This window comes from Pseudopipra pipra, chromosome 17 (assembly GCF_036250125.1).
Source record: "Pseudopipra pipra isolate bDixPip1 chromosome 17, bDixPip1.hap1, whole genome shotgun sequence".
Taxonomy (NCBI): domain Eukaryota; kingdom Metazoa; phylum Chordata; class Aves; order Passeriformes; family Pipridae; genus Pseudopipra; species Pseudopipra pipra.
Window position 1 is genome coordinate 8048411 of NC_087565.1, and position 27899 is coordinate 8076309.

General features: G+C 50.8%; 1 protein-coding gene and 1 long non-coding RNA gene across 3 annotated transcripts; one reads left to right on the plus strand and one right to left on the minus strand.

Annotated features, from left to right (window-relative positions):
* Nucleotides 1-5: 5 nt before the first annotated feature.
* On the plus strand, nucleotides 6-12775 carry LOC135423667 (uncharacterized). The gene is made up of 2 exons (XR_010434881.1): nucleotides 6-5552; nucleotides 5967-12775. It is a non-coding gene; the product is annotated as an uncharacterized LOC135423667 (long non-coding RNA).
* On the minus strand, nucleotides 12484-27576 carry RBM38 (RNA binding motif protein 38). Of its 2 annotated transcripts, none has more exons than XM_064674144.1 (4): nucleotides 27497-27576; nucleotides 26108-26231; nucleotides 25460-25514; nucleotides 12484-13926 (listed from the first exon to the last, which is right to left on the minus strand). In XM_064674144.1, exons 2-4 carry the CDS (start codon nucleotides 26223-26225, stop codon nucleotides 13626-13628), a joined length of 474 nt encoding a protein of 157 aa, XP_064530214.1. In that variant the 5' UTR covers nucleotides 26226-26231; nucleotides 27497-27576; the 3' UTR covers nucleotides 12484-13625. The 2 variants fall into 2 exon arrangements, with proteins under 2 accessions (XP_064530214.1, XP_064530212.1); XM_064674142.1 differs by lacking the exon at nucleotides 27497-27576 and adding an exon at nucleotides 26906-27262.
* Nucleotides 27577-27899: the final 323 nt, after the last annotated feature.

Here is a 27899-nt window from a genome sequence, read left to right on the forward strand (position 1 = left end):
CAAGGAACATTTTGCAGTCATGAGGATTTCTGTTTGTGCCATCCAGCATGGGAACAGGCAGGAGGACAGTTTGGTCCTGCTGCCCTTCTCAGTTTTTTTGGTGCTTGGTTTTACTTGGCTCCAGAGCAATTCCCAAGGCCTCCGAGTGACCGCTCAGTGTCACAGCATCCTCTTGGGTATTTTCCTCCCACGTATCCCCACACTTTGAGCAGTGATGTGTGCTGGGGACACCCCGGTTGCCATCAGAGCTATTTTTGACCCCTGGACACTCAGGAACAGCACAGGGGGAGCTGCTCCCCTGCCTCTGCCAGCCATAACTCCGGTGCTGCAAACCAAACCCCTGGGACATCCCTGGGAGCCATATGGTGTCTCTGAGGCTTTGATCAAGTTGAATGAAACCCAAAGCAGCCAGGCAGGTTGGACTGTGAGCCACAGTGAGCCCGGGGGGGCCTGTCCTGCCCTTCTTGGAGCGTGCAGGCTGCCAGCCTGGGCGTTAAGAAGCACTTTGGTGTCTCTTGCCAGTGCCCAGTGGAGCTGCTGCTGAGATCAGGGGGGAGGGGTTGCATGTAAAGGAGGATGGTTTTGTGGTCAGGTGATACCACCTGACAGGGAACAGCATCTCAGGCTGATATTTGAAAAAGCCATCAGGCAGCAGGTGGGTGAGAGGAGCCTGAGAACACAGGGTGTTTGCTGTAAATCTAAGCCAAAAAAGCTGTGATTCAAACCTGTTCTCGGGGCCAAGACTGGTGCTGCCAAGTCACCATGGATTGCATGAGAGCCCTGCTCCTTTTAGGTGAGGATAAACAGTCCTGGAACACATGGAGGAGAGGCAAATGTGGGTCTAGCCTGCTGGGGTCCATCAAAAAAAGTCCCAGTTCCACAGAGGCAAGAAAAATTACTCAGGAGAATTTCTTCTGGATTTTACCTGGCACCTCTCTGTGGTACTTTGTGATACTTTTGAGTTTGCTGTGGGAAAGTAAGCAGCTCAGGTTGGTTGAATCTCAAACCTTATATTAAGCATTTACTGTCTGGTCTCCAGGCAGAGCCATATTCCTGCTGCCAGCCAGACTCAGCCCTCAGCCCTGCCCTGGGGGACTGGGGGGGGTGTGAGCAGCGTCTCCCCCACTGGGATGCACAGTCAGGAGGAGGGACTTGTGCCCTCCCACCTGGAGCTGTGGGGGCTGAAGGGACTCACTGATTTCGGGGCCTGCCAGAAGGGACGAGGACCTTGTGCAAAAGGTGGATGTTTAATGTTACAAAGGCTTCTGGAGTCTTGCTCTATAATTCCAATTATATAAAAAAATCCAGATTTCAGGGTTTACTCTAAAAGAAGTGCAGGGGTAGAGGGATGATGGTTTCTGACTGATCATGGATTTATTTTTTAATTGTGTACCCACAAAGTGATGTCATGCGAAAAAAATCTAACCCATACAGAAACTCATTTCAAAATGAGTAACTGCAACATTTTTTCAGTCATTGTCTAAAAAGGCTATTGCAAGATTGCTGGGACTTCCCTTCTGCCCAGTATGATATTCTGGTATAATTGATGGGCCGTTTGGACTCTGATAGTTTCTCATGAAAACCCTCCTGACGCCTTGCAGAGCTACAAGAAGGTACGTAAGCTTTACTCCCCCACTTTCTCCCTCCCAGAAGGAGAATGGGAACTGGAAAACTCCTCCAGTTTCTCAGCAGAGGGGCTGAGGCAATGTGGTTCTGTATAAAGCAGCTCTGGCCATGGGCTCTCTCAGCATTTTTATCTGCTTTTTGGGCTGGAAATCATGACCTCAGCCACGGCCACAGGTGCTCTCTGGAACACTCTGCAAGGAAATCTGTTTGAATAGCAATAGCAGAACTACTGGAATAATTTATACATCTGAACTAGCAAGGTGTTAATCCGTCTCAGGGGCAAAACAAAAATCCTGTGAAACTTCCAGGGTCTTTGCTTGGTTTTTCTGCACCTCAACAGGCTCTCAGGCTTGTGCTTGTGCTTGTGCATCGCCGTGTGGAGAACACCCAGCACTGAGAGGCCATTTCTGCTGATAACAGAAAAGTTGGTGTTTGGTCCTGCTGTCAATGGGCTTTAGCTTGGAGAGAAACCTCCACTAGTCAGCTGCTTTGTGGCATTTTTACAGCAAAATAAAAGATGCCTGGAATTATTTGTTGGTCACCAAGCAAATGTTTTACTGCTGAAATGTTCCAGAGGCTGTTTACAGAGCCTTGACTGACAAAAGTGCAAAAAACTTACAACCCTCTACATGCCCTGCCCTCCCAAGAGGCAAACCATGCCCAAGGCTGGGATGGGAGATGGAGATGATGGAGATGAATCTAAAGCTGAAGGTAGAGATGGAGCCACCTCCTGCAAAAGCCGCAGGGGTCACCCAGGGCTGAAACTGGGGAGAAGCTCATTTGTTATGCAAATGTCTACTTGAGCCTGGCTGTATACAGTGGAAAGCTCTTGAATTATTTTAAGCAGAGGACAAAAGTTCTCTCCCTCCCCCTATCATCTTGGATCCTTGCAGAAACAAAACAAAACAGAAACCTCTGTGTGAACCATCTGACAATGATCAGTACTTGGCTTTCCTGGCAAGAGCAGGGCGTACACAGGCACATGGAAACAGAGCAATTAAGGAAAAAAACGGTATTGGAAGCAGCCGGGCTTTATTTCGTCTTGATGACAGCATGAACTGATCATCCTCCAGCCTTATCTCTGTGGGCTTGCCGAGCACAGGATGTTGCAGGGGCTGGGGGGCTCTCCCTGGGTGACCCACAGCTCCCCCCGCTGCCTATCTGAGGCTGAGGGCTGAGGCTCAGCCCTGGCTCTCTGGGCAAGGAGGGGAGCAAGAGTGGTTATTTTGGAAGCAGGAAGCACTTTCAGGCCAAAAGTTCAGGCTGGCAGCCTGGTTCATACAGAGAAGGCACCCGTGCGAGGTTCCTGTGCCAGTGCTGAGCTCCCCGGCCGCCCGTTCCCGACCACGGCACTGGCCACGGCTTTGCATGAGCAGATGTGCATTTCACACTGCTCAGAAAATCCTGTCAGCATTTACATAGAATTGAGGGGTGCAGAGGGGACAAAGCTGAGCCTTTCCCACGCGGGTGGTGATGCCACGCTGCCACACGCTGCCATTCCCGCGGGGAGTGCGGCTAAACCTGTGCCATGTGCTCCTGCAGCACAGGCTGTGCGAGGCAGCAGCACTGCCTGTGCTCTGCCCACATGGAGCTGCAGCAAAAACTTGTTTTCCAGACAGGTTGTGTCTCTCCAGAGTGGTTTTCCACTGAGTCAAGCTCTCCCCTGACCTCAGCATCCCTGTGCCCCCACACCATGAGAAAGCCCAATGGGCAGCTGAGCTCTGGCATGCAGGGGGCTGGTTAAGCTGGGGTGAATCAGCTTTTAAAAAAGGTGTGGGGTTCAGACAAGCCATTGCCCTGTGCTAGAGAGATTCCTGCTGGTTCTGCAGCCCTGTGGTCAAATGGGAGTGCAGCACAAAGCCCCTTCCTACAGGGCTGCCTGGCTGCCTCGCTGGGCAGCTGCTGGTGCTGGCATGACCCAGCTGCTGACAGGGAAACCTGGATTTTTCCACACAACAAATGTCACACAGGGTCAATTCCACTGATTCCTGCATGGGGCTTCCCCACAGTCCCAAACACGTCAGGGAGCTGCTGAGCTGTGCTGCTCCTGCCCCAAAACATGTGGGTCCCTCGGGCTTTGCTAGTGCTGCTGAGGGAGGTCAGCGAGGCCACAGAGGCTGGGGAAAACCCTCCACAAGCCCAAACAACCCCCCAAAAGCCCCATTCAGCCCGCAGAGTGGAGTTCAAGTCAATGTGGGAGAGCGTTGTCTCCTCAGCTCAGGGCCAGCTTGCACCCCAGGGTCCCTGGGTGCAGGTGACATCCCTGAGAGCTCAGAACTCGCCTGTCCTCAGCCTGGCTCTCTCCTGTAGCACACAGGGGAACCAGAGGCACTTGGCCATTCCCTGAGGCCCCGCCCTCACGTGTGTACCTTTTGTGGCAGGGGTTGAGCCGCTGTGCTGGCGGGTTCCTCGTCTCATGCCACCATCCTGCCTTGCTGACACCCATCCTGTGGGAGCCTGTGGGGCATGGCAGAGGAAGCAGCATGTGCCTCTGGGAGGTTGGACAAAGCCCCCACCATCATGGGGGCAAAAATACTCATTCAAGGGCCATGAGCTAATTGGAGTGAGCTCAGCTGCTTTTACTACTCATAAATGAAAAAAAATTAGTATCATGAATAAAAAAATGAGCCTGGTGTGCCATGACAGCCCATACTCGGACCTGAACTGACCAACCAAGACTGAAGGTGACATTGAGCTGGGAAGAGTCATGACCATCTCCCAACTGCAGGTGAGAGCTGTGTCTCTGTGGTGACTGCAGGGCAGAGCAAATGGCAAGATTTTCCTTGGCATGGCCGGGTGATGCCAGCAGGACTTTCCCAGTAATCCCAACAGGGCCACCTGCCACCAGCCACGTGTGAGCTGGGTGCAGGAAGGACCTGGGGTTTGTGGTGTGGTAGCACCTGGGCCATGTTTTCCTCTCTGTATAAAATGCTTCATTTCCTTGCAGTGCAATGTCTGCGCTGCAAAGTCTCCACTGCAATTCTTCAACACTTAAAAGCAGTTGCTCTCATGGGCATTTTTACATTTGTTGGAAAAATTTGTGTGGGCATTAGAATGTTTGTTTTTTCTGATGACTATTTTTAATCTCATTTTTCATAAAAAAAAATTGAGATAGATATGAATTGAAACTGTGCCTTTAAATATGACGTGATATTGGCTGCCCAAAACTAAACACAAAATAAGGGAGAGTTGGAGCATGTGCCTAAGAGCTGGGAAAGGCTAAAGCTTTGTGTGCCACTCACTTGGCAGCACTGTGAGAGCCCAGGGACCATGGCCAGGGCATGGCACTGCCCAGTTGGCACCAGAGGGGTTAAAGAAGCGGGTTCACCCTGCAAGGAGCTGGAGCTGAAATGGGCCTTTCCAGGAGAAGGTGCTGGCACCAGCTCCCCCAGTCTTCCCCTGGGCAGCACTGGGAGTGGGGAATGGCAAAGGCAGTGAGGGGGTGGTTCATGTTTATTCCCCATTGGTTTCCAGTGTTGGAGAGGAGCTGTGCAGGGAACTGTGCCCTCCCCCAGCTCCCTGGCCCGTCTCTGGGGCTCTCTGCTTTTGTTCCCTTGCTGGGGACTTGGCCAAGTGGTGTTTGGTTGGAGCCAAAGGCTCAGAGAGACTGAGCAGGCTTGGTGCTCCCTTGCAGCAAGCCAAGGATGGGGATGGGGGGCCCTGCAGAGGGGGCGTGTGGGACTGCGGGCACCCCAAAAGCAGAGGCAGAGTCTTTCCCACAGTACTGGCAGTGCCATGTCATGCTCAGTGCCATGTTGCCCAGGGACCCTGATACTCCAGGACAGGAGCAGCTCTGCACGTGTCCTGCTTTGTATTTCAGGAACCCAGCCTTCCCCCAGGAATGTTCACGGCTGAAGCCGGGGAGGGAGGACAGAGGACGGTGGCATGTGGGAAATGCGGTGGCACAGACCCTGATGAATGTCATGGTGAGCTATTTTAAGATTTTTATCTTGCTACCCTCTGACAAAAATGTGCTTTGGAGCAGAGCTTATCATGTGCAGTTTGGCACATGGGGGCCCGTGAGGGGACAGTGGGGCTGGTCCCTGTGAGCTGGGGCAGTGATGTGGGGCCGGTGGTGCAGCAGCACTGGGTGCTGCCAGCACAGCACCCATCTGTGCCATGGGAGATGGGCAGGAACAGCCACAGGCCTGACCCAGACAGCCCGTTCAGTGGCTCCCCAAGATAAAAACCAGGTATCTGAGCCAAAATCCCAGCCCAGGTCTGAATCAGGGAAGTGCTAGACTTTGCTGTGCTCCTGGCTTCCTGGTGTCACCCAAATCATGGAGCAGATGAGGACCTTCCCTACCTCCAATTTCTAAACTTTGGATCTTTCTAAACAGGGGGATTGATCAGATGATGATGCTGCTGCCTCCTGTAGTCTCTTTTCCCCATGGTTGTGTCCCAGGAACACAGGGCATCACGTGCACAGGCAAGTAAGTGGCCCAGGATGTGTGCCCTGGGATTGCCACCACCACCAGCTCCCACTGGCTCCCAGGGGAGGGTGAGGGAGTGCTGGTCTGGGATGGAACACCACAGACAAGCGCTCCTGAGGTGAGGAGGTGCAACTCTGCAAACACTCAAACCGACAGCAGCACCCCCACTGCTGCGAGCTGAGGGTTCGTGTGAGTTATCACCCTTGTCCTCTGGGCTGCTGGGGCTGGAGACTAGGGAGCTGCTCCTTATCAGCCCCCGGCCCCGCACCCGTGGGGCTCCCCTTTCAGTCTTACTCACTGGAGAAATGAGTAAGCCTGTTGGAACCACCATGCTGGGACCTCTAAGCGGGCACAGGCTTGGTGGGTTGGGGTGAGGGTTTTTTAAAGCATCTCAGCACATTGCCCTGCAGCATCCAGGACATGCTGCAGACACCCATGGGAGCTGGGGCTGTGCTGGAGCTCGGGGCCTTGCACATACAGAGCTCAGCATGTCTGATGAGGATGGAAAGAGTTAACTCTGTGTGTGTGCATGTGCATGTGTGTGCATAAGAGGAGAGGGGAAATCCAAGGCCCTCACTGTTCCCAAAATCTGCAGTGCCTCAGTTGCACAGAGACCCCACACCTGTCCCCAAACCCACTGCCTGTGCACAGAACTCTTGGCCCAATCTCTGAACATGGGCCCAACTCCTGTGTGTATCCATTCCTTCATCCCTCCCTCCCTTTCTCCCTCCCTCCCTCCCTCTATTCCTCCCTCCATTCATCCATCCATCCATCGGGCTGAGCAGGTCTCAGCCCCAGCCTCCTGCAGCACCACACTGGGATGTTCTGCACAGCAACCATTTCTAGCAGTTTATTCAACAGCTACAAGAAAATATTCCTGCATTCTTCAGCTTCCCTAGGCACATGACCCAGACAGTGGGTATAAACATTTGGATTCAATTTATTGGATTCAATTTATTCTCCTTCCTGCAGGCTCTGTCTCGGCTGGCAACTGCAGAGCAGTGCTGGGGCTGGGGCTGCTCCCTGCCCACGGGACAGGGGCCGGGGCAGGTGCTGGCAGTGCCCTGGCAGCCTTTTACCCAACTCGATGGGATATTTTTAATATTTTTTTCCATTCAAGCCCATACAGAGCTGCTGGCAGGCCTGGTGCTTTCATCCAGATTGCAGATGCCCAAAATATCTGTGTTCTGGACTGAGCAGACTGAGGCTGAAGTGCCCATGGTTGGCTGATTGAAGAGAACATATGGGAATGCAGAAAGACAGACAGACAGAGACAGACACCCACAGGCAAAGTGCCTGAGCGTGTATGGCAGCAGTGGGCAAGAGGATGGGGGATGCCCTGGACTGTGAGTGCCCATCTCCAGCCATGGCTCTCACATCACCATAGGATCTTTTTACTGTTTTTCCCAGCCCTCTGAAACCTGAGCTCAGTCCAGGACATGGTTTTGCCCCAGGCGAGCTCGTGCTACCAGCCATTAAATTTTGTTGCACTGCTGTTATGTTATGCTCCTCAATTTAAATTATCTTCCAATCTGCAATTCACCTGGCATCTTCAGCAGCCAGGATTTGTGAAATAAAAGTTAAAATAGCAGTTGAAATAAGGCATTCATATGTATTCTTTCACACACACATATATACGAATGCACACGGCTATTGATAAAAAACTTGTGTTTGTTCATAGATACATGTTTCTAATCAGATTTATAATGTATGTAATATAAATGTTTTTGTACACATAAAATTCACTTGAAAAAGGAAACCAGATTGGTTTACCTTACTAATGTGGCATGAAATATAGAGTAGTGTACGCTGTTGAAAATAAGGTAGGATGTGGGTTTTGGATGGTTTTTCTTCCCCTGAGGGCTTGTTCTACTGTGTTTTTGTCTAAAACCTGCTAATTTTAAAGCCAGCTGATGGAAAACTAATGGTACGATCTATTTATTTCATTTCACTTTCATTTTGCACAGCTCAAGCTTTGTTTAACGTGCTCACATGTCAGCAGCTCATGCAAACACAGCAGCTGATGCTACCAGAGACCGCAAACGGCTGTCGCTGACCACCCCCCCCGTGTTTATCCAGAGGTAGAGATTGAATGGGAGCCACTCAAGTGAGCTGAGTCTGATTTTAAAAGATCTTTTGGGTGTTAAACATGTAATAAGATGCTCAGTGCTATTTTCAAACCAAGACATATTCCTGGCTGATTTACAAAAGGCCATGGTCTCCAGCTTTATGTGGCTCCTGGGATTTTGGGGTCTCATCGATTCAATTCCTGACAACAATCTCTGACTTCTCCATCTCTGTGTCTCCATCTCTAACCTTTCCATCACTAACCTTTCCATCTCCAACAGCTTCATCACCGCTATCAGCCTCCTGAGCACAGACACAGCTAATAAATCTGAGTCTTTAATTGCCCTTGCACACCGCGTGCCCTTATCTGAGCCATCGTCCCTGTTGCTGTGCCCTGTCACACCTCTGTGTTTCCAGGTTTGTGCTACTGGAGTCAGCAAAAGGATAAAACAAGTTATTTGGGTCTGGTTTTAGGTACAAATCCCCCCAGTAACACAGTCCTGCTTGCATGGTCCCACACAGTGCATCTGACAAGGCCGAGGGGGCTTTGCAAATTTACAAATCCTCTGCTTTTACCTCATGCAAGGTCCCACTTTTTGATTATTTATGCAGCTAAAACTAAGCAAAAATTTGTGGAGGTAAAAAAACCCAACAACCCAGCATAAATTCCCTTGCTAAGGACATCAGTAAGGGTGGAGGGGGCTGCTGCCCCGGGGTGTGGGTGCTGGGACAGCTGATGCTGGAGAAGCCGGGATCACCATTTACAGCTGTTTGTTATTCGGGTCACAAGAAGACCCAATGCCTCTGGTACCCAAGGGAGATTTCTTTATTCCCCCAATTTATCCCCCCCCCTTCAGGAGGTTTCCCGCAGCCCTCCAGGAGAGGGGCCGGCACGGGCACAGCTGTATCAGCAGCCGCAGGTCTATCGGGCTGAGCAGAAGCTTTTCCAGGAACTATCTAGTGAAACACATGACCCTGCCCGGGAGATACGTGACAGGCATTCACCGGGCTCCCGGCGAGTCAGTTGACTTTGTTATTCAAACTATTTTAGTGATGGTTTTTAATCCCAGGCTTAAGTTTTTCTTTTTCTATTTTTCTTCCCCCCCCCCCCCCCCCTTTCTTTTTTTACTCTCTGAACAAGGGAATCTCTATGCTGGCAGGATTCAGAGAGGCACAAAGGAGGGAAAAACAAGTTTCAGCCAGAAGAGAGAGAAAAAAAAGAAAGGGATGCTGTTAGCATTCCCTGTATGCGAGGGGGTAAAAACATTTTGCTATGAACTCTATTTTAAAGGGCAAGTGCCAACAGCAGCCCAGTTACTATGCAAATAAATCCTGTGCTCAGCCTTTTCCTCTCAGCTGTAAAGGTTTGGTACTGGGGCTGTGGGAGCTGGGCCATGGGGGCTGGCAGTGCCCATTGTGCCCTGGCAGTGCCCCCAGTGCTCCCTCTTGGGGATGGCCACTGGTTGGGGGTGCCACTTCAAAGCTCTAGAACTTGATGGGAGTCCTTGGGGCTCCCCAGGTGTCACCAGATAACATGGGGCAGCGGGGGTAGTGCTGGGTAACCCCTGCTCCTCACCATGAGCAGGTTCAGGCAGCTGCTGGCAGCAGAGCCCTCGGCTGTGCCTCTGTGATAGAGGACACACCAGGGAGAGGGAGTGCCTGAGAAGGGCAGAAATCTCACCCTAGCCATCCCCTTCCCACAGTGGGCAGGTGGGGAGGGTCTGGCACCAGCCAAAGCTCCTCAGGCAGTCTGGGTATACAGGGCTCGCTGCTGTGGGGTGAGAAGGGAGGGCATGCCGGGAGATGATGCCGGACTGTGGCTGGGCTGGTCCAGATGGTGACCAGGACCCCAGCCCCAGTATTTATGGTGATATTTCCTCATGACAGCAGAGGGGCTGCACATGCTCTAGCCCATGCAAGCCAAAGCTTGCCTGACAGCTCTGGTGTGATAGTTTCCTATAAAAAATATTTGAATTTGTCATGGAAATGACTCAGCATGTGGGCACAGCTGGTGGGAGGTGGCCCGGGCTGTGTCAGCCACCAGCATGGCCATGGGGATGTGCCCAGGACAAGGTCTGGCCCCACAAGGCCAGTCCCACCCCCAAAACCTGTGCCAAGCAGATGGTGCTGCTGGCAGTGCCCTGCCAAAACCACCCAGCCCTCGCCACTCCTTCCCACATCCCTGTGGCTGCACGTTGTTGCACCAAAGTTCTTAAAACAAGCACTGTGACCCCCCAGCTCGTGCCATCCCTTGGCTTCTGTCTGGCTGCAGCAGAGCCGAGGTGCCTGGGGTGAACTTCTTTCATGCCAGGACAACATAAGGCAGGCACATGGTGCAGGTGAAAGAGGATGATCCATCAAGCAATGCATAAAAAAAAAAAGAAAAAAAATTACACCTTTAAGCAATTTCAAAGTGATTTAAGCACTTGCCTTGTGCTACCCTTACCAGTCAGGAGCCAGGCAGTCACCACCTCTCATCCACACCCCACTGCTCATACACTGCGTTTAACTCAGCTAACTGTTAACACAGAGACCCTTTGAGCTCTTCCCACTTTCCCAGCGTAGCACCGGGACAAGGAAGTGCTTGGGCTCCTTTTTAGGAGCCACAGCCTTCCCTCACCACCTGCCACAGCCCCTCTCCCACCCGGTGGAGCTCATTAATCTGCCCGGCCGCACTTTGGCAGTCGGGTTCTCGCACACAGGAAGGCGGCAGGTTGGGCTGTTGTTTTGATGTGGCCGTTTCTCGAGATGAGCCCGGAGCAAAAGTGAGCGGGATCCAGGAACGGCATTCGGCAGTGGCAGGCTGGGTGCTGGTAGCGCCCTCACTTCCTGGCAGTTTGGCCACCGTTCAGGAAATTAGACAGCTAAATGGAAAATCATCACTCTTTGCACTTCAGACTGCACTGCACACATGGTTTTTTTCAACAGCAAATTGATTTTCAGCAGCTTTGGTGTGTCCCTATTGACTGGGGGAGATGTGGGTCCCCAGTGAAGGCAAAAGCTGATGTTCAGCAGTGCCAGGCACCCCTGCCTGAGGACGGGCACCCCAACGCTGCTGGGCTGGGGCCAAGTGCTCGCCAGTGGCTCCCAGCACCTCCACCCAGCTCCAAAATCCTCCCATCCCTCTTCTTCAGAAAGATTTATGACAGGGAGGAAGAAGAATTGCTGAATAATCTCCAGCCCCAATAGCACTTCAAAGGCAGGTCTCGGGCCAGGCTGAGCTCCCCGCCAGCACCGCGCTGGATGCGGCGCTCAGCTCTTACTCCTTTGGCAGCCCCAGAGCAAATCCAGAAAGTAATTACTTAAAAAGGAAATAAATGTCACCCATATGGTTGTAAGCAAAACCCTGGGCAGGATGGACAGAGCCCCATCAGGATCTGCATTCTCATGCAATACAAGCAAGGGAGGAATGAGCTGTTTCCATTCATCCAGATGGGCTGTTTACTCTGAGGCCCACTGATGACATTAGACATGCCCACCGTGTGCCTTCCAGTTCACCAGGGTGGTTGATCAAAAACAATGCTGAACTGCCTCTGCTTTCATCCTATGGCACCCTCTTCCCCTAGGATGGCTTTAGGCACCATCACCTTTAACAGCAGCATGCGCTGGTGCCAAAGACATGACACTTCCTGGCACCAGTCCTGCCCTGACCTTCACAGACATGAACCAGATAACTGGCGTGATCAAATAGAATAATTTTATTTACTTCTAAAAACTGATTCTTGAAGTTTTGTAATTGTGAAAATCTGAAAACCAAGTTGGTTGGGAAAGTCCAATGCAGCCACCTCACTAAGGCAAAGGAGGCTCAGGGATGTGAGCACCCTGCCAGTCTCACTGCTGCTGCACCTGCCTCAGCATCAGAGAGGCCTTCAGCAACCCATCCTTAACAAGGCTTTGGCAGACCACTCACTTTTGGATAAATTCAGCTTTGGAAAACAACTCTTAGACTGAACAATTAGGAAGGTGGTGTTCTGAGGATTATGGGGTGTGATCTGACCCCAGCTGTCCCTGCTTCTACTGGAGCTGCACCAGGATGGCAGCACTTCCCACCCTCTGCTCTGCACAGTGAGAAAGTGCCCCATACCAGCACTGGGGACCCACAGCTCTGTGAGCTCAAAAACCCTGAGGTGACTTGGGACAGGCAGAGCAAGTAAGGGCGCATGAGACACACTGCAGGGACAGTGGCACCCAGGCAGTGCCTGTCAGGATGCCAGCAGGGGCTCTTGCCCCAGGACACACACTCCTGGCCTACTCCAGCACACTCATGGTGAAGGCCCAGTGTAGCCAGATCAGGTCAGTTGGGAAGTACTCCCTAATGCACTTCAGCCAAGCAAACATGGTATCATAGAGCACTGAGTAATTTTAAAAGTTAAAATAGTTTATTGCTGTCTTTGTAGAAATGCACTTAACTTACATCGCCTGTTCTCTTCCTTTATTTGGCTGTTGGATTACAGGCATAAAAAGGTTACATTTACCCATTTGTTCAGTGACATAACACCTTTTTCCTCTTTTGCTCCACTCTTCTAAAACTCGCTGGCCAACAGCCCCAAATCTCTTTTACATAAATACTGTAAATGTCTCCATAGGTTGCAGCATTGTAACAAAAGATCTACCAAAGTAGACAAAATGTTCAGTATTCTTGGTTGGTTTTTTGCATTTAAAAATATACCTAAATTTGAGATAATCTTAAGAGTAACAATTACGATAAGAAAATAGTACAGTGCGTTGACTAAAGGAATATTCCGCTCTCCTTCAAGCCAATATTCCCTTTTGCATGTTGAAGTGATTCAGCAATTACTTAAGAACTTTTACCTACATACAATAATTTAGTAAAATGAGAATTAAACAAGGCAGATACTTACTACTATTCTTCTGTCTGCAATTCACAGCTCATGCGAATAAAATCGCAATAAATATTAAAAAATAGTTTTTCTTTTGCTTTTTTTTTTTTTCTGTAAGGCATCTCTGAGTATTACAAAGTTTTTGTACAACCAAAAAATAAGATTGCTTTTTCTCCATGTTCTCCAAGTACCTCTGTACCTCACCAGTAAATAAGAGGATTGCAGGTTTGATGAGGAAGGAAGGGCTGACGGGGAAGGGGAGGGTGGAAAGAAGACCACAGGTGATGGAAGCAGACCGCGATGTGTGCAAGAATCTGTAGTTCTCCTGTGAAACATTTCAGTCACTTTTAGAACATCTTCAAGACAGTATCTGTCCAGATTGAAGGGAAAAAAAAAAAAAAAGGAAAAAAAACTTACCAGAAGTCCACTTTCATAAGCACAGTCAGACTGCAAGGGTTTGGGTTCGCCCTCAACACTATAAATAGCTTAGGTATCGATATGCACCTACATAAGGGAGATAAAGGGACGGGGTGATTTTTTTTTTTTGTTGGTTTTGTTTCTTTTATTGGTTTTTTTTTTGTTGTTGTTGCTTTTGTTGTCCTAGTCGTATCCTTCCACGGTACGATTGTCCTAGGAGGCGAAGGCGCGGGCAGGGCCCTCACTGCATGCGGTCAGGCTGCAGCTGCTGGGGCTGGTACTGCACGAAGGCCGTGGCGGGTGCTGCGGGGTTGCTGGCGGTGATGGGGGGCTGCACTGTGCCCGTGTAGCCATATCCCACAAACCCAGCAGCGGGGGAGGCAGCGTAGGGGTACTGGTCGTAGGCAGCTGTGGTGTACTGGGAATAGGCTTGGCTGGCGGCGGTGTAGTCGATGTAGGGAGACGTGATGGACTGCACGGGGGTAGGGATCACCACGCTGGGCTGGATGATAGCTTGGGGGTAAACATAGTGAGGCGTGAGTCTGTGGAGGCAAAGGGACAGAGTCAGCGAGGGGCTGGGCTCCCTCCAGCCTGCACGTCCCCTCCTCCCCCCCAAATTCACGTGTATCAGCCACAGAAACGGTGCTGCCCAGCAGTGCTGCCCTCGAGCGAGGGGTGCTGCTCGGGGCGGGGGATGAAAAGCAAAACACTCCTACACTCCAAGGGTGGAAGTAGTGCAATGTGAAGCATGGACTGCAACAAATACACACACCCTGGTCCCCACGGCTTGTATCTCCCATTATCCAGGCTGCTGGTTCCCAAAATAACCTTCCTGGATGACCATGACACAGCCCCTGCTCAACTGGCTTGCTGCATCTACCTGGCACTCACACACCCTTGCCTGTCCCTGCCAGCCTTGCTGCCTCCCATATCCTCCAGATCCCACCACCCCAACCTGGGTGTAGGGTTGTGAGGACCCACAGCCCCTGTGGGACACCTCCCAGCACCAGGGACACCCCACTGCTCTCCACTTGCCCACCAGGGATGACCACCGTCCCCTGGCACAGCCCCAGGCCCTCCAGCTTGGGAGCTGTTATCAGTTACCACACATTTACACCCATGTTTCCATAACACTGGATGTTTAGGGCAATGCTACAGGGTGTTTGTTGTAAAACATAAGATATTAATGCTGGTTTTCTTCCCCTCAGCAACACTCCCCAGGAGTGTCCGTTCCAGCAGCCCCTGGCCCAGCAGTGACACTCCTGTGCCCATGAGCTGACACATCTCTGCTGCCCTTTCCATGCAGGTCCTAAAGCACTGCTTCTCCCAGCCACTTTGCCCCTGCCCTGAGGCAGCCATGCTGCTGCTGAGAGGAACTTAAGAACACCACAGTCAATTAAAGTCCATAGGCAGAAAGATCCTGGAGATGATTAATGCAGGAGTGCCCACTAATGTACTAGAAACTGCTAATGAGGAGGAAAAGAAAAAAAAAAGAAAAAAAAAAAAGAGCAAAATTAAAGGGATGCTTTTCCAAAGGGCTCACATCAAGTCAGGCCTCAAACAAGAGCAAAAACTGCACAAACCTGAAGGTTTAGGTCCATCCACACAAAGTGCCATGGGCCAGATAAAAATGGGGAATTGCACATGGACTACAGAGTGTGAGCAGCCCCTGCCCACATAGCCCACTGCAGCAGAGCTCTGCTGTGTGTAGAGTGACACATCTGGGGCTTGTTTAAGAAATGGGGGGTGAGGACTGTCCCCAGCTATTGGCACAGGCCCACTGTGGGAGATCAGAGCCACAAGCACCAAAAAGAGCACCCTGTGGAGAAGGTCCCTTTGGCCACTGGTTGCTGAGCCACGTAAGGCCAAAGCACAAACCAAAGCCATCCTCTGGAGAGCTTGTGCCACTCTGCTCCCAAACCCAACTCATTCTGGTAAACAAAAAAAAAAACCCAAGCAAAACTCTGCAGAGAGCTTATGCAGATTCAAATATTTTGGGGATTTTTGTGTGGATGTGTGTGACAGCACATTTTCAAACATAACCACTTTTAAAAGCCTCCCACGGGCTCTTCACAAGGCACAGGGCTGTACATGACCACCTTCATTCCACCCAAGCATCCTAAGTCTTGGCCACCACCTACAACGTGCTGGGATCCACCTGGGGCTGGTCACTCCTATCCAGCACTTGCAGTGCTGTTCCCATTTGCTTTACAACCAGCACCTGATGGTTTAACCTGCTCCTCAGGCAGGAGAAAGGCTTCTCACAAACAAGTGCTCATCTGAACTGAGTTTCCTCTCATTTTCCCACTGCCATATGCAGTTTGTTTTTTCTTGAGTCCATTTGCATAACAAGAGAATAACTGTTCTCTCCCCACACAGCAACACTGCCCCTGAAATCAGGGTCCTTTGATTAGACAAGGGCACCAGGGAGGATGGAGAATGGCAAGAAGCACCTCAACCTTTGGCTCATTAAGTGCAAGACCATCTCCCAAGGCCAGAGCCATCCCTGGCACAGAGAGAGGGACCTCACAGCCCTTCAGTCCACGAAGGCACCATACCCAGTATCACCCTCTGGGTAACAAGAATGAGATGAGGCAGCAGAAATTCATTGAATCCGTTTTTGTTCAGCTCTGATCTAAACTGAGGCTGGCACAGCTGAGTCAGAGCTGGAGCTTATGTACCAGTTCAGCCCAAGGGCACTTAATGTCACACACTCACACGAGGCAGCAGCAGCCACCTCTTCTGAGGAGCAGGGTTAGTCCCACCCAGAGGTTCCTCCTGCCTCATCTCTGGGGAATTGTTCTCTTTCATTTTGTTTTAAATAAGGCAGAGGTGCAATGCTGCTCTCCTGCTCTATCCCCCTGCAGATCAGCAGCTCAGACAACAGCCTGCATCCCAGACTGGTGATGGATCCTCTGGCTGCCTGTTGCCTCTCCCTGCACATCATGTCCCACTACCAGCCTTCCTGGTACTCCAGGGCTCCATAAAGTTAAAACCACTTCACAAATGTAACAAAAAAACCAATACACAATCCTCAGGACTCATTAAAACCCACCCCCCAGCAGGAGCAGAGGAGGGGCCTGCACTTTTCCCCCTCAGAGGCATTCAGCCTGCCCCTGCCAAATAACTGGGAGGACAGTCTGAGAGACATGGAGCAATCCAGCCTGAGCATCGTCCTGTTTGTCCCTTGATGTCCCTTGCTGCCACCCAACTGCTCTTCAGAGCTGGCACAGCCCATGTGGGGGATGTGGCTGAGTGGACATTCCCAGCTCATCCCTGAGAAACTCTGCATGTTGGCTTTGCTTTCCTGCATGGAGCTCCACGATGGGCTCACAGACAGCAAATCCACAACATCCTGTACTGCTTTTTCCCCCTCAGCAAGGAAAAAATCCAGCTCTCCAATGCTACTTGGAATGAAAAGCACCATTAGTTTGGAAGACAGTAAGTACTCCTGTACCCTGTTTCCAGAAATACATCCCAGTCCAATGCATACACAAGCACACATCACACACAATAGCTTACTGCACTAGAAAATCACACTCAGCAGCTCCAGAATCTGCTTCTAAAGGGAATGTAAATGTAAAAGGGAAGGTTCTTTTGGTCTGTGGGATTTTAATAATTTAGCTAGAAACTTCAATCAAGATATTATGCAGTTTTGATTTCTGAATTAGGTGGACAGATGGCAACTCATCGATCAAAACAAAACACACAACCCAAGGTAAGGTCACTTTGATGACTTGCAGCTACAAACAAAACAAACCAGTGCAATACAATGAAGTTCTCTGCTGGCTACATTTAGCATCCACAGAAAACCTTAAAATATTTTCCCCCCCCTTCCATTATTTCTGAAGATGATCTTTCAGGAATAATAAGGAAAAAAAAAGCAGCAAGCTGTTTTGGAGTTCTCTTTCTAGAAATCAGCAAACTTGTCTCTGAATTTCTACAGGATGAGTCACATCTGTGTTTTAAGATGCCTTTCCCTCCCTCCCTGCAGTTTTCCTCCATCCCCCACGATGGGCCCTGCCAGCCAGAAGAGAACTTCATCAAAAACACACAGGGTGTGATTATAAAACATCAACCAAGTGATCAGCCACGGCCACCACACGTCAAAGTCATCCCGTGAACAGCAGATGCTTACGGCACGACAATTAATCATGGGCAAAGGCCACCCAACACAACGAGCACGGTCAAACCTAAGCCTAGAGGCACAGGAGGGACTCAGGAGGGCCGTCGTGGTCGCCACACCAGCCCGTGCTCCGAACTCCGTGGCACCACACCACGCCACCCCAGCAGGCAGGGGTGAGACAGAACAAGTGAGATGGTCACAGAGCCATTGGCAGAGGGGACGCAGGCTCCATTCTGCTTTTGCTGTGCAAAATATGGAGGACAGAACAAAAGGAGCCTGTTTTGGTGCAGTCCTGGGTGGAGATGTCCAAACGCATCAGGTGAGGTTTGCGGTGCCAGCGCCCTTGGCTCTGGGGAGGCACTGCCTGCTGAAAAAAATCAGCTTTCTGAAACCTGCTGTCACCCAGTTCTCCCCACCACAGCTGCAGGGCTGCCAGGATGAGCTGCAGAGCAGGGGTGGCTCTGCAGGGGTAGGCAGCCAGGAAGAAGTGACAAGTCAGATGGCCATGTGCTCCACACCTCATCCTAAATGACAAGGAAGAGGAACGAGCCCTTGTCAGCCCCTCTCATCTCAGAGTCACTTAATATATTTGATTATTTTATATCACATTTACACCTAAAATGTGCTTCAGCTGCACTTTGTCAGCTCTCTCCCATCATGCAGGACTTCCTATGCATGAGCCATGAGCAGCTCCTGCAAGCTGCATGAGTTTGGGAGAGCAACAAGTGGGAGTTCCTGACCCCCTTGATCCCTGCCAGCCCTGCTGGGAGCTGGTTTTGTCACTTCTGGAGAGGTGGAAGACAGCTGCAGCCCTCTGTCAGGAGGGACACAGCATCACAAAAACACTTGGGAAACAAGGAGGAGCATGGGGCTCTTGGCAGCCTCACAGAGATCAGGACACAAATGCCACCGCCACGACCAGCCTTTTATTCCTTGAAGAATAAAAGAAACAGAGCCCTTTGTGTCTGCCAGTGAAGGCACAAATTCTGGCATTTGACCCCAGGAATTTGGCCTCCATTTCCATTAGAGTTGACCCATTAGCTGCTACAGGGACACCCACACTGCCACAACACGTGATGGCAGGCGGTGCTGGTGGTACTGCACAGCCACAGCTGTCCACAACAGCGATGTGAAAGCTACGCTGGTGATGTTACACCTCCAACCACAGCCTGGATGACAGATCAGAAGATATATTTTGAAGTGGTTCATGAGTTTAAAAGCTGCTCCTGGAAGCACACCCCACACTCGCATTAGCAGTGCCATGACACCACCTCGGAGCTGGTGATGCAGGCACACATCCTGAGGTAATTCACACTCCAAGAAATCGTTCCTCAAGGACACTCCCAAGCCAGAAAGCACTCACCTCAAGTAAACCTGTGTGGAGCCGAGGCACGCTTGGCAATAGGTATCACGTGGGCCCCAGCCACAATGACAGGCTGTAGAAATGTGAGAAATTCAGGTCCTGTTCTCAATCCAGACATGATGAGGAGGGGCCTCAGGCTGGAGCATGGCCAGGGTGGGGGGCCCTGGCTGCCAACAAGGACTCTGGCTCCAGCAGGAGATCACAGAGTTTATCTACCAATACTTTGGTGCAAACCACGACATTTGTTGTGTCCTGACCACTCCATCTTCCCTCACCATTCACTGACAGAGGCCAGGCTTCAACCACTGACAAACCTTCAAATCCTGGAATGTCCCTACTAAAGCTGATGCACTGAAATGTCAAGGGTTCTGCCTCATCAGCCAGCTATCCCAGCCAGCTCAAAGTCAGACAAGGATGAACTCTGAAGCTCCATGGTATTTATCCTCACCTGCTGCAATATGACACAAACACAGAATAGCAAACCAATCAACACAATTTCTGCTCATCTTGTAACTAATTTGCCTGTCTGTCTTCTACTCATCTTTCTCTGGCCCTTTGAGAAAATTTACACAGCAGCTTGTGCAAAGAGGTACATGACTGTATTTCCTACTTCCCTGCTGGGATCAGACATCACCACACCAGTGGCAATCACAAAGGGATAACATGTCACAACAGACCGTCCTAGACTGCAATCAGTGGGGAAAAAAGAATGAAAGAAATAAAAAAGAGGCTGCAGACCAAAGATGAAAGTACACCTCACAAAGATCTAATCCTTTTTCTCAGCTCAACCAAGAGTCTGAGATCAACATGCTGAGCTCCACTACGAGTTATAGCCAGGCTCAACAATTTTCAGCTTTATCCTCTGCATCTTGCTTCCCCCACACCCAAAGGAAAAAGGAAAAAAAAAAGAGCCATAATCCCAAACAAAGGCATGCTGGGCCAGACCAAAAATAGTTTTGGAGAAGCAGGCTGAAAAACACTCAGGTAGCAGGAGATAACATCTGCCTGAAACAAGAGCCATCTGGCACCAAGGAAAAAGCCACAAGGAAGTTTATCCGCAACCAGTCAGCTATCCAGAGAAGGAAAAAGCCCTCCCCTTTGGAGTTATCAGCACAGCCAAACCAGAAATGAACCAACAGAAGAAACAGAGACTGTTTCACACCAGTGCACGACAGGAGCCTGAGTCCTTCGGCATTGGTGTGAGAAACCCGGTGGGATTCTAGGGAAAAACAGAGGCTCTGAAAGATTAACCCAGGAAGCCCCAGCAATTCTGCCTTTAACTGATCTCTCCAGTTTTCTTCTGCAGTTTAGAGAAAATCAATGGCAGAAACATTTCTAAAGTCTTCTGAAGTACCTGACAAGTTTTGGCATAATATACACTACAGTGACTCCTTTCAATTGGTTTTCAACAGACTTTCTTTCTTTACACACATGATCCCTTCCACTGACCTTTAATTAAAACCATCCACACATTTGATTTATCAAAAACCCTTTCTTGGAGAGATGAAGTATTTTGAATTAGAATGCTTCAGCTATGGAAGAAGCAATGAAATATCTATTTTTGATAAAAGAAGGCCTACGCTGATAAAACAAGTAATTAAGTAATTTCTCAGTCAAGAAAGAAATTCCATTTTAAGAGTTTGTGACCTCTGCTGCCGTTTGTGCCTTTGCTGACCTAGGACGTGTAAGATGTCTCCCTCCACACCTTCCTGGCAAGCTGGAATCACGGGGGGATGTGTGAGCCTGGATCCAGCATGGCTTTCCCAGCCTCTGCTGCTTTGGCCACAGCAGAGCCAGCAGCAGCTCAGCTCTGACACGGGAGAGCTGAAATGCTCAAAGCTGGCGACAGGGAAACTGCAGGGGACAGCACAATCCTGTTTACAGCACTTGGAAACTGAGAAACAGGAGACTCAGTTTTAACTCCAAGGTCCATGACTTTTCATCTTTTGTGATCATACAGTATATTTAGCTCTGGTATGTAGCTTGCTCCCATCTGTGGGGAACAAGTTCTTCACGTATGTCATATTTAGAAGTGACCCGGCGTCCTTGCTACCAAATTATCAGCACAACAACTGTCTGGTTCCCTGGCTGGTGCCCTCAGCTCAGAGGCAGGATGCCCAGGGCTGCATTCATCATTCGAATTACTGGGCATGTGCTTAATACTACGAGTTAGGGACCAGTATGCCAACAGCTGCACAGAGGAAAGACGAGCTCGAGTACAAGCTGGACCGCTCCGAAAATTCAGATGCGTCCATCAATCTGCCACGTTGGGACTACTGGCACCAGCCAGTGCAGCAGAGGAGAATTTTGGATCTGCCACTCCCCAGCTCCTGCACCAAGGGGAAAGGACTCGGGTCGCTGCTGCTAAGGAGGCTGCTCTTGTGCTGGGGAGGATGATGAGCAGATCCACTGAAGGCAGTGGAATCACACAGAGAAGATGGCACAACCTGAGCTGTGTGCCATAAAGACAAAATTAGAGCCAGCTCAGCTTCTCCATCACACACCTGTGCTCTGACTGCACAGGAATGGCTCAGAGCCTTCACCCAGAGTCTGTCCCTTGCAACAGGTCTACGACTGTCCTGAGCTTGGCACACCATTTACACAGCCAAGTGTAAGGTCATTGTATCAGACCAAGCTTTCCTTTTGTATTGTTCTACAAGCAGGACATGAGCAAACTGCACCTAAACCCAAAACAAATGGTACACCAAGCCCTTGGGGTTGACACTAGTACTTGCCATCTTGAAGCAGACATCCAAGGTAATTCACACAGCCATCTGATCTGCTTATAAATATGTGCCTATGCTTAAAACCCACTAAATAAATAAATAAATAAAGGATCTCTTTCTGCCTGGCAAGCATTTGGTCTGAAAAGCAGCCACCATGCCCAAGCACTAGCAGCTGAAGCCGTTTGGAAACTGGATTTGAACATTTTTTTAGGAAATCCCCGCAAAGCTTTCATGTTACTTGTACAGGATAACATCAGGTGCCAGGTGCTCCATCCCCAGGAGCCACCTGTGGCCGGCAGAGCGGGATGGGTTTGGGATGGGATCCTGCAGCTACCCAGCTCTGGATAAGTGAGCAGTAGGAAGTGGGAGCAGGGGGATGCCAGCTGCCAGAGGCTGAGCAGAGCATGGCCAGCGTGTGCTGCTTTACAAGCATAACCACAGAAAAGATGAAAGTTTGCTTCCTTTTATTTTTAACCCAATAGAGAAATTTTAAGGATAAACAGCTGCAAGGGAGGGTGGGCTGACACAAAGAGGGACTTTCTTCACTTCCTAACTTCAGCAGCATCAATGCATGAAATTTTAAACTCAAAGCAATTTAACTCTTTGTGATGCTGCCTGAGACCAAATGTGGGCCAGAGGCAGGGGGTCACCACAACAAGCAATTACACAAGGATGGGGTCTCTGGAGTAATGACATCCCATGTGCTGATATGGAAAGAGCTGGATCCTGCTACAAGAGACAGCTTTATGTTTCCAAGAGCTCAGTCACTTACTCAGTCACTGGTAGATCTCCCACACAGATAGCTCCTTTGCTGAGGCACAGCCACAGGAATGCATCTGCCATATGCTGCCTGTGTCCAGAGCAGCAAGCATGGCTGCAAAGCAGAGAACCAGGGAATCCCCGTTCCCTGCACAGAGTCGAACCTGTCTCCAGCATCAGAGTCCCAGAGGAGGGGACTAAGAGGTGGGCACCAAGCAGCTCTGACACATCACCTGATCACGTTAAGCATGGTAGCTGCAGGGACACGCTGTGGCACTGCCAGGTGCCTCCAAGCAAAGAGCAGTCTGTAAGCCTCAGGCTGAGCCCCGGGCCTAATGCTGCTTCCCTAAACTCAGGAGCCAGATCTCCAAGTCACCCTGACACAGACGCATCCTTTGCCTTGCATTACTGTTAAGATCTCCGATTACAACAAGCCAAAAACTCCTTCTCAAAACAGGATTTACTACCGACTCCGTGCTGTCTGCCATGTGAGTGCCTCCCCTGCCAGGACAGCAGGAGGAACGAGAGAGGCTCCTCATGGTTTCTCTTTCTGTTCCGCATAGCCCAGGCAATATTTACAGCTGCATTTGGGTGCCTGGGGCTGGGGGGGGAAGCCTTCAGTTTATAAATAATCCTCACTGATGTTTGGGTAATTTTCATAGTTTCCATTCATTTCAGGTTTCACCAAAACCTGCATTTTGTGGTTTGATGGTTGAACGTGACTGGCTGCCTGGCTCTCAGTTAACTGCCCAGAAGTTAACGGTTGTTCATTCATTTCTGCCTTGCCAAGTCCAGCTCACACACCTAGTACCCCGTGCCCCTTAACAATCATCCTTTGGAAACCATATGCCAACCCCTGGGCACAAACACTTTGCAGAGACAGGAAGTGCAGGAGGGAGAACCAGGCAACATCCCACACCAGGGGAAAAGCAGATGAGCCACTTCATTTGGGACAGGTCAGGATCCACTCTGCACAGTGCAGAGCAAACAGACAACAGCAATTCCTTGAAGCTTCCAAAGACAGACCCTGATAAACTCCTCATCTATCCTCACATTCCACAGAGGGCCAAGGAAATTGTGGGTTCAAGGGAATGTTAGAGTGGAGCCTGGCAGGCTCTTAATTCTGTTGGTCTACTGATGAAACAAAGAGGGAACTGGCAGCCAATCTTTGTTGCTTGACTGAGCACCTGACAGAAGCCACAGAGCAGCCCCAGTTGTGGTGCTCAGGTAAATGGCTCCACATTTTGCCAAACCCACATTTCCAGTGATTCTGCTGCAGCAGTGACCAAATGCAACAAAATTCTTGTTTACTGATGCTTGCAAATAATGATATATAATCCCCTGCCTACAACCCTCCATTCTCCTGGTTCCTGTCTCTTGGCAACTGATAAATAATTTATAGTGATGTATGTGCTAACTGCAGCTCTGCTGGTTTAATGATGAAACCAATGCCTAAGAACCGGAACAGGAACTGTCTAGATCACCAAGAGCACGTAATCAGTCGATCCCACACTCCTGTGTATGTGAAACCAAAAGCAAATTATTCAAAAAAAACCTGTGTTTTCCAGAGCTACGGCTGTGGGGTAGGAACAGCCCCCACAGAACTGCACATAATCTGCAAGGTGCTCCTGCCAACACCAGGAGCTTAACGGGCTTCACCATTTTGCTCTGCTCTATTTGCATGCATGGCAGAACTCACCACAGGCTGCTTTTATTGTCAGCTTCTCTCCTGCACCCCTGTGCAATGTGGAAAACTTCCGAGTTCACATCCCCAAAGGTACCACTGCTGCCTGTGCTGGGGGCTACAAAAGCTATTTTACCTCCCATGCAAGGGGAGCTGCTAAAAAGCAGCATCTTGTCTATGCAGATTACTGTGGTTCTTGCACCAAAAAAAAAAAAAAAAAAGGAGACTCTTCATTTCGTGACAGATGTTCTTCGAGTCTTTCCAACAGAGCTGTAACCGCTTACGAAAACCGGCATGTTTGAACCACACACAACACACGTACACTGGGTGTGCACTATTGTGGCAACACATCCTCTTATATCCATAAACTCATCGGAATGAGATTATCCAGGCAGTCGGCAACTTTAGCCGTAAGGGCAGAGGAGTGGAAGTTTCTGTTTTATTGTTAGATTCTTTTTCTTAAAAACAAAAAACAAAACACCCCTCTCCCCAAAAAAAATGAGCAGAGAGCAGGGAAGGGATGAAGTATCCCAGTTGACAAAGGCCAAAATCCCATCTATTTATATTAGAGGCACACAAACCCCACAACAGAGCACTGCTCAGAAGCTTTAAAAAATGCACCTACTTCCTTAATGCTCTTAGAAAATAATAATAAAAACCCCCTACCAATATTCACTTTCTGAAATGGTGTAAAAAAAGAGCTGCATCAATCATTAAACAGTTAAATGAAGGCAGTATGACAGTCACTATTGTTCTCGTGAAGCACACTTGTCTTTTGCCGAGCAGCTGCCAGATCCTATTAGATGTATAAAAAGAGGACTTTTCTAACCGAGTAGGGATGGTATAAGCTATTGAAAACAGCAGACAAAAGCCCACTTTTGCAGACTATTCAAGCCTTGTATAACATCTGTCCAAAATCAATTTTTGACCTAATGTTACTTTCATTAAGTAACAGACTTTGTTTCCAATGCAATTTGTTTTCTAGGATAAAACTGTATCCTAAGCGTTATTACGTGGGAAACAGCACAGAGGAAGCAGAAAATCTTATTTGAGAAACATGAGAACAGAATTTGCTTAATTGTTTTGACACCTTAAGTACTATAATAGAGAAACTATTTTCCATTTATTTGAATTCTTGTGAATTCTTGCGGTTGGCAAAGCAGAGAGCAATGCACCGGGTTTATTATGACTATGATTTACTGAGGATAAAGAAGGATCTTTGGGAATTACATTAAAGCTGACAAATGCACAGAACTTCTGAAATCTCCACCAGAAATAAAGTACTCTGAACATTAACAACAGCTGTTGAAACTGTCCACTCTTGACGGCCAAGGCTTTTTTCACACATTTTAAACAATGAGGAAGTTGATTCGTGAATTTGATTTCAAACAGACCGTTAAGAAACATTTCCACTTACCCAAAGGGTCTCTGAATGAAGGCTGGATGTAGCTGCTGCACACCTATGGTAAAACCTAAAAAAAAAGGTTCAGAAAAAAAGAAATATTAATGAATGGCACCCATTGTACCATTCAATTCGTAACTTGCAGGCATAATTACACCACATGTATATGCATTTTATCTGCTATGCATGTGAGCAAATTCAGAGCTCCATTTAGAAGCAAGTTAAATTTAACATGCGTATGTCATATGCACGAGGAGCAGATGGGAATTCAGATGAAAGACCAGTGTGAACGCGCTGTTCTGGAACAGACAATGGGGTAAAAAGCCTTATTTTACACACTGGGTACCGTGCTCATTAAACCAAAGGGTGGAATGATGAAACGGATCTTAGAGTTAATTCCCATTTAACGAAGAGAATAACAGGCAAACAGATCAGCCATGGAAGAAAATAGCTTTAACTCAGTTCTATGAACTTTGGTGTGTAACAGGTACAAGTAAGAAGATACAGAAGGGAGGTAACTGGACTACGCTGTGTCCTCAGCCAACAATCGGAACTATGGGAGACAGATAAGTGTGCACCAGATCAGATGAATCCAGCCTGAGGAACTTGTTTCCTCGTCTTACAAGTTATTCTAATAGAGACGGTCTCTCCTGGATGCCTCACCAGTTTGAATACTCCTTGGTTTTGCTCCCAAATACGCCAGGTTCACATTTGCTTTCCTGCCGTCAATGATGGGGTTTGGGTCTTTGCATGCTCTTTCTGCAGCAGCTCTGTCTGCCATGGTCACCTGGAATCAAGCACAGCCTTGTTTGTAGCAACAGTGCTTTGTAAACACTCCAGCAACAGGCACTAAGTGGAGTTTATTTATTGTTCTATTTTGAATCAGGAGTTAAACTCCCTCCGAGCAGCCTCGCCTGCATGGCAAGATGGGAAGGGGCTGCTGGGACCCGATGGAAAAGTGGGCTCCCCCCTCGCCCAGTTCCCCCGCTGGGCTGGTGCCAGCTGTTTTCCCCTGCCGTTCCACCTCCTCTCCGTGCCTTTTTTAAGGAGCTGGTGGAGCTCTCCCCAAACGCCCGGGAGCAGAGGAGCTCAGGGGAGCTGCGGGCGGGATGCGGGGACCGGGGGCATCTCAGCGCCGCGCTGAGCCCCGCACGGACACACGGCGGGACGGGGGGAGGAGGTGCTGAAACGAACGGCACGGCCTCGGCCATCACGAGGGGCTCCCTCCCGAGCCCCCAGCCCGGCCTTCGTCCTGGCCGAGCCCCCCGTTCCCGTCCGCACCGGGCACAACCTCGGCGGCCCCGGGAGCAGCCGGCGCTCCGCAGCAGCGACGGGACGGGCGGCGGCTCCGCAGCGCCGGCACGGGGGGTTCCCAGCGCGGGGCTCCGCTGCCAGTCCCCTTCCCCGGGCACGGGGCACAGCGGGGCAGCCCCGCCCGGCCCGCCGGGGAGCGGCACTTACAAAGCCGTATCCTCGGGATTTGCCCGTCTGCCGGTCGGTGATCACCACCGCCTCCTCGATGTCCCCGAAGACCTCGAAGTACTTCCTGAGGGAGGAGTCGGTGGTGTGGTAGGGCAGCCCCCCGACGAAGATCTTGGTGAAGGTGGTGTCCTTCTGCACGGTGTGCATGGTGCCCGGGCGCGGCCGGCCCCGGCCGGCATCCACCCCCCCAGAGCAGGAGCCGCGCCCCGCCGAGCCCCCCGCGGCGGCCGAAGGCAGCGCAGCGGCGGCGGGTCCCGGGGGCCCTCCTACAGCCGCCTCATGGCCGCGCCTGCAGCCGGAGCGCGGCCCCGCGCCCGCCCCGCCGGTGCCGGTGAGTAGCGGCCGCCCCACCGCCGCCGCCGCCTTTGTAGGGCCGCGCCGCCCCGCCCCGCCCCCGCCGCGCAGGGGCGCTCGGGGCGCGTAGTCCGGCCCCGCCGCGCCGGGAGCGCCCCGGCCCCTCACGGTCCCCGGCCCCTCACCCGGCCCCGCCGCTGCCCCCCGGCACTGCCCCGCGCCGAGCGGCCGCAGCCCCCGCGGGCCCCGCTGTGCCCTGGGCACCCCCGGGCGTACCGTGGGGGTGCCCCGGCGGCCGCCCCGCTGCCCGTGCCCGGCGCTGACTACAAGTCCCGGCGGCTCCCCCCGGGAGCAGAGCCGGCCCCCTCCGGGCGAGGGGAGCGCTCCGGGGGGAGCCCGCCAAAGAAACCGCCCCGAGAGCGGGCGCTCGGCACCCCCGGCCCGCGCTTATTGCACAACGATCTCACCCCGGCAGGTTCGGGCGCGGGGACAAAGCCACCCGGCAGCTGGCAGCCTTGGTGGCACCGGCGTGCTCGAAGCCAAGGCAGGAGGAAGGGCTGGTGTTGAATAGAATCACCAGGGAGGTTCAGGCACCGAACAGGGCTCCAGAAGTATCTTTCTTAAGGTTCTTAAGCCTCCTGCTTTCTCCTCTGGACACTTCAGCATCTACCTGTGCAGC

Coding starts and splice junctions, on each gene's coding strand:
- RBM38 (XM_064674142.1), bottom strand. CDS start 27,073: ATGCACACCGTGCAGAAGGACACCACCTTCACCAAGATCTTCGTCGGG. Junction 26,232..26,905: donor AATCCCGAGGATACGGCTTT/GTAAGTGCCGCT, acceptor GCTTGATTCCAG/GTGACCATGGCAGACAGAGC. Junction 25,515..26,107: donor ACCAAGGAGTATTCAAACTG/GTGAGGCATCCA, acceptor CTTTTTTTTTAG/GTTTTACCATAGGTGTGCAG.